General features: G+C 35.7%; 1 protein-coding gene across 13 annotated transcripts in view; it reads left to right on the top strand.

Moving 5' to 3' along the window:
- Positions 1-12024, top strand: part of LOC127453734 (protein kinase C gamma type-like) — a 29494-nt gene that overhangs the window by 11992 nt on the left and 5478 nt on the right. For 10 of the 13 annotated variants that reach the window (XM_051720371.1, XM_051720379.1, XM_051720376.1 and 7 more), the window contains 10 exons: positions 481-637; positions 960-1161; positions 3628-3810; positions 5966-6139; positions 9545-9636; positions 9824-9886; positions 9971-10109; positions 10898-10978; positions 11092-11199; positions 11331-11471. In XM_051720371.1, the coding sequence (XP_051576331.1) occupies positions 481-637; positions 960-1161; positions 3628-3810; positions 5966-6139; positions 9545-9636; positions 9824-9886; positions 9971-10109; positions 10898-10978; positions 11092-11199; positions 11331-11471 (1340 nt within the window). Of the gene's footprint in view, positions 1-480; positions 638-959; positions 1162-3627; positions 3811-5965; positions 6140-9544; positions 9637-9823; positions 9887-9970; positions 10565-10897; positions 10979-11091; positions 11200-11330; positions 11472-12024 lie in introns of those variants that run through there. The other 3 variants (XR_007899451.1, XR_007899450.1, XM_051720383.1) reach the window with 3 other exon arrangements.

Here is a 12024-nt window from a genome sequence, read left to right as displayed (position 1 = left end):
CACTGCAGAACTACTAGGAGCTGCATGGCACAGTTAAGCTTTTCTCCAGCAGAGGGAAATGTGTGCATACAGCATCATCAGTACAAGGTTAATTATACACTCACAAGCTGCTGTTTTTACAATGTAGTAGCTGTTCTGTCAACTTCACTAAGTCTTTGGCTCTTAGATCAGAAGCCCCAACATAGAGAGACTAATGAGTAGAAAGAAGTCTATTAATGCTATACAAAGAATGTGAGTGTTTATAATGCAGTTCTGTACTTTTAAAGGGAACCAGCAGCATGTCTTACTGAAAGGTTAATTTCTTACAACTTAATATACATTAACTGTATTAGCATATCAACACAAACACAGATAAATACAAACCCTCTAATCAAGTTTTATTTTGGTCTCAACATGCAAATACAGCTACATATAAAAGCACATATATATGTATGCACACACACACACACACTCATTCTCAGTCTGTAATCTGCATTTCAGTGCATGAAGCACATAACCTGATCCCCATGGACCCTAACGGCCTGTCGGACCCTTACGTGAAGCTCAAACTAATCCCTGATCCAAAGAGCCAGAGCAAACAGAAAACCAAAACCATTCGTTCTACACTCAACCCAATCTGGAATGAGAGTTTCACCTTGTGAGTTTTTATGTGTGTTTGTGTGTGTCTGTGTGTGTGTGTGTGTGTGTGTGTGTGTGTTTAACATTATTAAACAGCTTAATAATCACACTAACAATATCTTAATGAAATTCTAAAAATGCAAAAAGCTTTCTGTGAGAGTTAGGTTTAGGGGTTAGATTAGGGGATAGAAAATATATTTTTGTTCAGTAAAAAACAATAAAAGTCTGCATCAAAATAGAAAAACCAATGTGTGTTTGTGTATATGGTGGAGCTAAGTGATATAGACAGTATATATACTGTATATGCAAGGTCATCTCTCTCTCCTTCTGTCTATCTATAGTTCAGTTCGTGGGAGGCAGTGGGACAGGCGTTTATCTGTAGAGGTCTGGGACTGGGATCGTACCTCACGGAATGACTTCATGGGCGCTCTCTCATTTGGTGTTAGTGAGATATTCAGACGCTCTGTCAGTGGCTGGTTCAAGCTACTCAACCAGGATGAGGGAGAATATTATAACATCCCTGTACCTGACCCAGACCTGCAGGTACACACTCTCATATCATTTGATATGAATTTGATTTTTTCTATGTACTCATTCCATTTTTTTTTTGGCTCTATATATGGACATACAGTGGGGTCCAAAATTCTGAGACCACACTGAACATTTAGAATTCAATATCTTATTTAAACAGTTTAACCCTCCTATGGTCTTCGGTCATTTTTGATGATAATAATGATAATAATGATGATTTAATAAAAAATTATTTCCTTTATCTGAGTGGTATAAGACTGGGTGACTTTTCCTCCACTTGCCATCTGAACATACAAAAATTGATGACCGTTGAAAATTAATGAAAAAGAACATAACACAGAGCAATTCTTATTATTTTATTTTTTTTATCTGTCAAATACAATCAATAAATCAGCCACAATGCAAAAAAACACTTCAGAAATTTAAAATGTGAGGCTATAAAATATCCAGAGTGCAAAACATACACACCCACTCACACACAGACTTACTGCACACACACAAACAAAAATGACCTTGTGAGACTATAACAGAGGTTTTTTCTTTTATTATTTATTTATTTATTTTTTCAAATAAAACCAATAAATCAGCCAAAAATGCTAAACACACACACTCAGAAATGAGGGGGTGAGACATTAACACACCCACAATGCAGCACACGCACACACACACAGAAATAAATGGGTGAGACTAAAACAGCTAGGAGGAGAACACACTACATAACACACACACACACAGAAATAAATGGGTGAGACTAAAACAGCCAGAAGAGAGAATGCAGAACACACACACACACACTCAGAGAACAAAGATCAAATAACAAATTCTGAGTGACCCCAATGTACGTAAGTATACATTTTCCAATGTAGGAAAGTTTACGCTTAGATGCAGGTGCCTCATCCTCCAGACAAAACACTGCATCTTTCTGTTACCGAAACAAAGACATTTTCCCACAGCTATGAGTTATAAATGTGGCCTCGTTGAGTCTTGCTCACAGTTCATTCTGTAGCAGTACCATGCCCAAACGCTTTACTGTTCAGGAGACCCTGCAGCCATCTACTGTCTATTATTGTCACAACATGATTTTCAAGTCATGTTATTTATATTTTGTTCACCAGATGGCAGCAATCTGCCTCCAATATATTTCACGTTCTCATATTTTCTTCATGTTTCAACTTACAGAAGTGTAGGTTTTTACTGTATTAAAGTTTCATAAATTTGCTTATTTGCATATGCAAATAGTAAAATGGAGAAACATACATGTAAATAAGATCAAAATAGCATAAAATCCAAAAAGTAGTGCATTTTATTGTTATTACTTCAGGGAAGAAGAAATGGTATCATTATCATCAAAAAAATAATTTACACCTTTGCTCTTTCCAGTCAAATATTACCAGGAGGACTAAAAGTAGGGCTCATTTATGAACCCATAGGAGGGTTAAAAAATGTCAGGATTTTGAAAAAGGAACCTTATGATGTAAAATGAATAAGAAATGTTTAAGATTCTGCACTATTTTTAGGTCACTAATTAATTAAGCAAATTTGTGATATTGACCAAGAGCAAAAGGTAAGATTACATTACCTCTATTGAAGCACAAAAGATGCTCTTTGCACAAATCTGTGAAGTCCACGCAAGCTTGAATGCATGCTGTTATTAAAGCAAAAACCAAATACTAAGATATTCTCAAATTCATGTTCAGAATATAATATTTAATGAAAAATGTTGTATTAAATAAGAAAAATAAAAGCATTTTCCCAAGTGGTCTCATACGTTTGTAACACACTGTATACTCTATATGTCAATATAGACAGTATACATCATAAACATTTGGTGATGTAGCATAGTAGTGTTTAAAGATCTGAGCAAGTAACTGAAAAGTTCAAAGGTTCAAACCCCATAGTGGCAATTCATGATCACCACTGTGACCTTGTGCAGACACTTATCCTCAGGTTGCTCCAGGGGGGATTGTGTCTATAATAGGAGGACTGTAAGTCACTTTGAATAAAAGAATCAGCTATATGACAAGTCACACACTTACAATATTTAGCCTGGAGAATGCTGTAGAGTGCCAGCAACCATTTCAGATATACAAATAAACAGACATACTCAATAACTAAAAGAGGATAACATCCAGGCACAGACACACAAGTTTGCACCCAAGATACTCTAAAACTGTATTATATATATATGCGCATGTGTAATTTATACAATTTTAATATTTTCATTCTTTTTTATTTTTATTTTTATTTTTTTTTTGCTGATTTGATAAACTCTTTTAAATTGAACTCATGTAAAAATAAAAATAAATAGACGAAGAAATACTGCCAACTGGTCCCCACTCACTTTCTTAACACATACACAGGAGGGCAGTATAGGTCTATTTAGAAACAATACACTCACTCTCTCTCTCTCTCTCTCTCTCTCTCTCTCTCTCTCTCTCTTTTCAAGTTCTCATCCCATGTTTCTCTCCATGTTGTCAGGTGCCAGATGCTGCAATCTCGCCCTCTGTTCCTCCTGATCCTGCTACCGTGACAACGGCTGTTCCTACTGTGGCCCCGCCTGCTCTGAGCCCGACTCCCACTGTACTGCACATGAGCACAGGACAAATTGGACTGCATGACTTTAACTTCCTCATGGTTCTAGGCAAAGGGAGTTTTGGCAAGGTACTATTCAAATATACTTTATATACAGCACATAGTATAATATGCTTAAAGATTTTAAGAATTAGGTTATTTGAAATCACACATAAAACAATTAAAAAAACACATATGGGTGATTCTTCAAGGGAACTTATCTGTCCTCTAGGATGATTCTTCTTTTTTTTTATATACTTTTTTATTTTTATTTATTTATTTATTTATTTTTTAAATCACTTTTTACCTCATTTTTAAGCATTGAAAGGTTAAATTTGCCTCAATTTCTCTATTTTTCACTTATCCCCACCAGGAAATATTTTAATTCCCCTCTATAATAAGTTCATAAAAAGTGTTATTTTATAAATTCTACTGTTCACTTTTTCTCAAAAACTTCAGTTAATTAATTTGGTATTTATGTGTGCAATTTGTCATTTTCTTATAACTAACAATCAGTCAGTGTTGGGTAAGTTACCTAAAAATAGTAATCCACTAAAATTGTAATCAGATTACTCATTATTTCATTAAAAAGTAATCAATTACTAATTACTTTTACGTTAAGTTACTTTCTAAAACACTTTTCCCTTTCCTTCAACTTAAAAGTGAAAAAATGTCATTACCATCACATAACAACAAAAATCCACATGAAAGTTGATCAAGCCCATGATCAGATCCTTGTTCCAGGACATGTGTTAAATGCTTAAACACAATGCTGAAACATTTTGAACAAATGTCATTTTTGAAAATGTTAAATAGACAAGCCCCTAATGAAAGAATCACTCATATTGTATATACTGTACAAATTCATAAACTTGTGTTTGCAAAGTTACAGAATAATTTAAATTAATAAATAAATATACTGCTTTTGGGGGTGGGGGGGGGGGATGATTTCCTTATCTAAAATGCAGAAGCAGAAGCTCTGACTCAAGGTCCAGTGAGATGCATACCTCATTCACCTTTAAAATACCTAGGGCTATGCAGATACACGAGTTCAGGCAATCCTGTTATGTGATAAATAAAGTGCAATTTGTGATATGTATACGACAGATGCACATTCCCACCATAAGACTAAACAAGCTGCCTGGGGGGAATGTTGGAATATTTTGGTTAAACAAAGCATTATTCCTCTGTCTGTGCCGAAGAGAATGCTGTTGTCACCTGTCAGTGCAGAGCGTAAAAGCGAAGGACTGAGCTGTTTGATCACTGAGGGAAAATGACATGAGAGTGTACGTGTGCATTTTGCACTCTTTTGTCTGATTGGGTGCAGGAATGTTTGTTTGCCTTTGTTGTTATACTAATAGATCTAAAATAATTTTAGTATATATGTAGATGTGATGAATGTTTGCAACTGCAGATTTTGCATGTGCATTTGAGTGTCTGACCGTGTAAGAACTGACGTGCTTGCGCATGTGTGCACACTCGTGAGTGTGTGTGTTCATAAGATATTTGGTTATATAAGAGGTCAGGGTTATGCTCAGTAGACAGCACATCCTCCAGGGTGCAGAACCGTGCTAAAGAAAGGATAGAAACAAGGGAAATAAATTAAAGAGAGGAGAGAGACCTGGGATGCAGAGATAGATAGAAAAATGACACAGAGCAGAGAAAAGGCTAAATGAAAGCTAGACATTACGAGAGCAGGCACACTTAAGAAAGTAGCCAATGTAAATAAAGAGAGAGAAATATTGCTCAGTTCATTGAGGCTGCAGTAGGGATGGATGGATCGGTCCTATCAATATATCAATACCTCACACACTGATGTAATGTTGTATTGAGAGGACTAATCCACAGAAAAATATTGATTTTAAGTGTTTTTTAATTAGACCTACAAATGGCCTACAATTTCCCAATGATCACCAGAAATCACAATAATTCCTTTTAACAGAGGTATTGTTACTGGTATTGATAGTACTTTGTATGGGATTGAAATTAAAATAAGTGGTATAGCATCCCTAGGCTGCAGTGAGCTCAATAAGTGTATGCATGTGTGTGCTCAGGTTGTTTGATTTGAGCTAATGTTCCCCTAGTTGAAGCCTGTACATGTTAAACTAGCTTCTAATGATGTTTTACCCTCTTGTCTTATGTTTGCCCAATCACATTGCTGCAGGAGAAATGTGAGCAGAAGATGATGAACTCTTAATTATTAATGTTCAAGAAGTGTTAACAAGGTTTCCTCACAATCCCACAGGTATTATTGGCAGAGGAGAGGGGGAGCGAGCGCCTGTTTGCGGTGAAGGTGTTGAAGAAAGATGTACTGTTTCAGGATGAGGACACAGAGAGTGCCATGGTGGAGAGAAGAGTGCTGGGTCTCACAGGACGACCTCACTTCCTGACCTCTCTGTACCTCGCCTTTCAGACTGAGGTCAGCGTGTGTGAGTTGTGTGTATATGGACTAGAGGTTGACTGATATATTGGTTTTACAGATTAATCGGTGCCGATAGGTGCATTTTGGAACTATTGGTCATGGGCAAAAATCTATGCCAATAGTTGCGAATAGTTTTCTTTTTTATTATTATTATTATTCCACTGTGTCCGGCACTGAAGGTTTCTACAGTTAGAATGTTTAGTTCTACAGTATAACAGCGGCCTCTAGAGGTGAAATAAAAACAACCACTGACACCTCATGTGGATTTGCTATATCTAAATCTGTCATCACTGATAATATTCATCGACATTTTTATTCTCACTTCTACATATATTTTGTTTAGATAATGATGTGTTATAAATTGAAGCAAGGTCCTTCAAAGAAAAATGTGACTATATAGAAAAATGCCCCATCAGCACATACAGTGGGTCTCTAACTTCATATCTTGTGAATAATAATAAACCTTATTCCTCATTTAAAACACATCTTGTGAAATATATAGGCTGTAAAAGCTTAATTTGGTACCTAACCTACTAAATTTAAGTCAATTAAAAATGAAGAGTCCCCAATGTGTTTCGGGGTTGTTTATATTTGAAAGCCACACATTATGCACTAAATCTTAATTTTTTTCACACAATAAACTGCATTTTGATTTGATTAATATTGGACTCTTGTAGCTTCTATGTCTGTGCCTCTCATAGTAAGAAAAGATAGTTTTTAAAAACTATAAGCCAATTAATCTGTTATTGCCGTTTTCCACCACCTTAGTTGTAATTATCTATCGATCAGCTTCTAGTATGAACCAAGTCAAGTCATTTATGCGCTTCTGGCGTCACCAAACGGAATTGCAATAATAATAATAATATTGTTTTAAAACACTGTAGTCCCACCCCAAACTCACTCCATTGGTTGAGCCAATGTTGCCATGTTGGACTAGTCAGAATGCTCAAACAAACACTGCAATGTTTTGATAGCGCCACAGAGCCACATTATCACATTTTTGGTGGAAAATCAACCTACAAATGGCTTACCTACAGTTGTCTCTGCATATTAAGCTGGGATCGGAGAAAGTATTTTAACATTAAAAAAATGTACACACTTCAGCTTTAAGAAGGAGTGGGAGTCAGGAGATGAGGTCATACGTACAGTACATATGCACATTTGTAAATTATGAAATATATATGGGCTGAAATGTCACTTGTCCCTCAGTGATGGAAAAGATGTAATCACCACCTTCAGGGCAATTTTAAATCACCTATTTTAGCTTTACACAACTGTAACATCAGTACTGACATTTTATTGGTCTTCCATGTGCATACTGGTCTCCCAGGGCAGCGGACTGGTTATTTTTAATGAGGTTTTTATGGTTTGTGGAGTAATGATGTCAGCTATTCAGTAAAGCCGTGTAATCATTGTAACAATGAAAGAATCATGGTTATTATAAAATGGTTGTGTACATTGGCCTAGATAGGGACCAAAAGATTACATTCATTAATTAGCTGTGTGCCCTTAACGAGGTCGTTAGTAGTCTTGAGAGGGAGAGGAATAGCAAGAGCAGAATTACTTTTTAAATTTTGACAAAGGGGATTATGTAATATGTCAGCTCGAACAGTGGTGAACAAAATAACAGACACATGTAATAATGTGAGAGTGTGGTCACCTTTCCCCTTGAATAGCTTAAGTTCCTTCCTTCTTAGAATCCTGTCCTAAAGAGGTGAGCTGGAATAAAACTGTTGATTCATAGTTTTCTTCTGCCATTTTTCAAATGTAAAGCCAGCCAGTCTATGTAGCCAAATATGATTCGTTGGATCATTTTAAATCAATTACATTTTCATTTCATACTCGCTTAGACACAATACATAGTGTTTGTAATTAATGAATCTGCAATTCAAGCACTAGTTTTTTTTTTTTTTTTTTGGATAGCCTTTTTGGAACTCTCTTAGTTACCTAATTTTGCATTTAAAAATGATTTCTCACTGTGCTAATTGTCAGACCACTTTTAGCCAATACATACTGCAAATTGGCAATCGGCCTAATGAAATCATTTGCAGCTGTGGTATTCAAGGAGAGAAAAAGAGGATAGAAGTTGTGTGTGGCCTTAATGGTTTTTTAACATTTGAATTCAAATCACGTGACTTTTTCTCTGAGAATGAATTTTTAACAAACCAATAGTATGTTTGGTTATGAGAAATGGAACCCTATTGTAAAGTGTTGCCAGTTATTTCAATGCCCAACCAGACGGAATACAGTAGCAATCTGTTTGAGCATCCCAACCGGCCCAAAGTAGCAACATTTGTTCAACCAGTGGAGTGAGTTTAGTGTGGAACTATCTGTTTGACCGAACAATCTTTGGGAAACTTGTTTGAAAACATCAATTATTTTCTGCAATTCAGCTTGGGAACTGACACTAGTGGTGCAGAAATTACACACTTCATCTTTAATTGTTGTATTTTGTAGTTCACATATGAATATGGAATATATATAATAATATTTAAAGCATTTTAATGACAATTAGAAAGTAATAGAAAAGAATATATTTAGCTATATTTTCTTCTTTTTTTTCACTGATGTTTTATGAGACCCAACCGGTTGTCAAATACATATTGAGCAACACATAGCACATAAGATACATGTATGTATTTTTACAGGTACCTATTGAATCTAAATAGACATACAACTTAAATAATTTCAGTAGTACACCCAAATGGCAATAGCCATATCCTACTATTCATGTGTTGTACTTGCTATAGTTTAGAAAATTTGAATGAATATAGTGCTCATTTGTCTTGTAATAAACTAAGAAATATATATCCTCTTAAAGTTAACTCATATAGATATGAAATAATCATAAAAATATGATTTATGGAAGTGTAAATGCATATTGCGACTCTTATAATATCTCGGGTCACTAATGTCCCTACACTTTTGGTAATAAAGCAATTAGAGTATCATTATTATTAATATTATTATCATTATTAGTAATTTTGCCACGTTTTTATTGTTAAGGGTTCATTCATAATGTATAAACAAGTTTAATGTAAAAACATGTATATGTAGACATTAACATTAACCAAAATTATTAAATGCTTTAAAAATATTTGTTGTTGTTTGTTTATGTTAACTAAAGTTAACAAATACCACCTTATTGTAAAGTGTTACCAACTTGATATAATTTATAAGATTAAATGAAAAAGTGACCTGTGAACAGTTGCCATATCACACGTAGAATTATATATGTATGACAGTCGCATAGGCTAATTGCTAATCAGCATTGGGCTTTGTTGTATTATTTACTTGTATAGTATGTGATCAAGTGTATTGATTGATAATACATTTTTAATTCTGGATGGTATTATGACATTGCATATGTGCTGATTACTGATAATTGGTTTTGTGTTGTAGGATCGTCTGTATTATGTCATGGAATATGTGAATGGTGGTGATCTTATGTTTCACATCCAAATCGTGGGAAAGTTTAAAGAACCGCATGCAGCGTGAGCACTTCTTGTCTTTAATATCTTACTATATCTCTATCCTGCATTCTTTTTCTTTCTTTTTAATTGTTTCCTTATTGATTCACTATCTTCCTTCTGTTTCTAAATTCTCTTGTACAGTATCGTTTTCTCATTCTGCCCACAGTGGAGGAAAGTGTGTTTAATAGAGTTCATTTTGTGCTGGCAGGTTCTATGCTGCTGAGATAGCGGTGGGTCTTTTCTTCCTGCACAACAATGGCATCATATACAGGTACAAGACACAGATGAGTTTGTTCTTGCACAAACACAACATATGCTACAGTCATTTAATATTCTCTCTCTCTGTGTCCTGAAGAGATCTAAAGCTGGACAATGTCCTACTGGACAGTGAAGGACACATCAAGATAGCAGACTTTGGGATGTGCAGGGAAGGCATGATGGAGGGGGAGACCACCCGCACCTTCTGTGGCACACCTGATTATATTGCACCTGAGGTTTCGCTCTCTCTCTCTCTCTCTCTCTCTCTCTCTCTCTCTCTCTCTTTCTCTTTACAGTATATCTCTCCCACAGTCTGCTTAATCCATTCCTCTCCTCCCATCAGATCCCTCTTCTTTTCTTTGTGACTTTGACTCATTAAACTACATTAAACACTCAGTCAATGTGCACAGACAGCACATGTCTGTGTGTATATGCATCTACGTGTCTTTGTGTGTGTGTATTTCATTTAGGTTCACTGCAGTGCTTACTACTCGGTGCTATGATGGACATCTGAATCGAGTGATGTATATGCTAAATTGTCTATGTGATGTGTTTTGCATATATGTGAATAAGTGAATAAGGTCAGTATAAGTGTTTATGTGGGTCTAACAAAGCCCAGTAAGCGTCAGCACTGTATTAACCCAGCAGTTAAACTGGCTCACATTGATCACATTATGTAAAAAAAGAAAAAGCCATTGATCTTTGTGTCCCTGTCATTTTGAAAAGATGCAATATGTGTCCCTGCAGGCAAGGAAATTAATCTCTCTTACTCATGCCTTCCACTAAGACACACATACATACACAACTGACACAGAGACACAAGCATACTGATTGTGTAATTATCTTTATGACATGTTTCTATGACACCATCCATCTAAACTGAAGCATTTAACATGGTTTATACCTCTGTAAGGGTAAATATTCCTAATTATATAATTCTAAGAATATTGCATTATCCAATTAATTAAATCAATAATACATTTTTTAATAGCAAACCCATATATAGGATTTGTATTGTTTTCAGATTGTGGCGTATCAGCCGTATGGTAAAGCGGTAGACTGGTGGTCATATGGAGTTCTCCTCTACGAGATGCTGGCTGGGCAGGTAATTTGACTTATTTTTCATTTTCTCTTGCTGTAACCTTTTAATTCTGTCCCTCTCTCACTAGATCTTTATCCCCTGCAACTTCTCCCTCTGTTTCTCTCTCTTTTCATCAGCCTCCTTTTGATGGGATTGATGAGGAGGAGCTGTTTCAGTCCATCATGGAACAGAGCGTTTCATATCCAAAGAGTCTCTCTCGGGAGGCTGTGGCCATCTGTAAAGGGGTAATCTACTTCATGTTCTTTCATCTCCGCTGCCTACAGTACTTGGTTCACAGTACATGCTATCCCATCATTAGTACTAACCTTACCTGCTAAAAAAAAATTTTTTCATTCTTTCTTTCTTTCTTTCCTAGCTCCTGACTAAGAACCCTGTTAAGCGCTTAGGTGGAGGAGAGGATGCTGAGAGAGAAATACGGGAGCATCCTTTCTTCCGCTGGATAGACTGGGACAGGCTGGAGAGATTAGAGATACAGCCTCCCTTCAAACCCAGAAGTGTCAGTATCATCTATCACAACACCTATAAAACTCCACGAAGAAAACACTTAATCCACATACTAAATAAAGTCTTAGTGGATATCTTAAAATGCAGAAAGGTTTGTTTGAGGTTTAGGAGTAGGGGATAGAAAATATTTTTAGCTCAGTCTAAAAACAATAGAAGACTATGGAAAGTCCCCACCATGATAGAAAACATTTGCATATGCATTAGGGATGTGCCCAAAGCCCAATACCATATTCAGAAAGGCACGAATAATGACTTCAAAACGACTAACGAATTAATCCGTATAATAGAAAAAATATTCGGAAGACTGATCATCCAATGAGCACAGGCATAAAGCGATATTTTAAATAAACATATAGAAAATTACAAAGCAATGATGAGTCTGTGAAGCCAATATTACTACAGTGTAAACCTTATGAATGAAAATGCGCATGGTGATTTTAAGTTCAGATCTGCAGTCTCTGTTAATTGTGCGAGTCTTAGAAATCTAAGCTTGTAAAGAGTATTTACTATTTCATACAGATTTTCCACTTCTTGAAATGTCTGTT

The sequence above is a fragment of the Myxocyprinus asiaticus genome, chromosome 16 (genome assembly GCF_019703515.2).
Source record: "Myxocyprinus asiaticus isolate MX2 ecotype Aquarium Trade chromosome 16, UBuf_Myxa_2, whole genome shotgun sequence".
In the NCBI taxonomy this organism is placed as follows: Eukaryota; Metazoa; Chordata; class Actinopteri; order Cypriniformes; family Catostomidae; genus Myxocyprinus; species Myxocyprinus asiaticus.
This window is presented reverse-complemented; position numbering and strand designations above follow the sequence as displayed.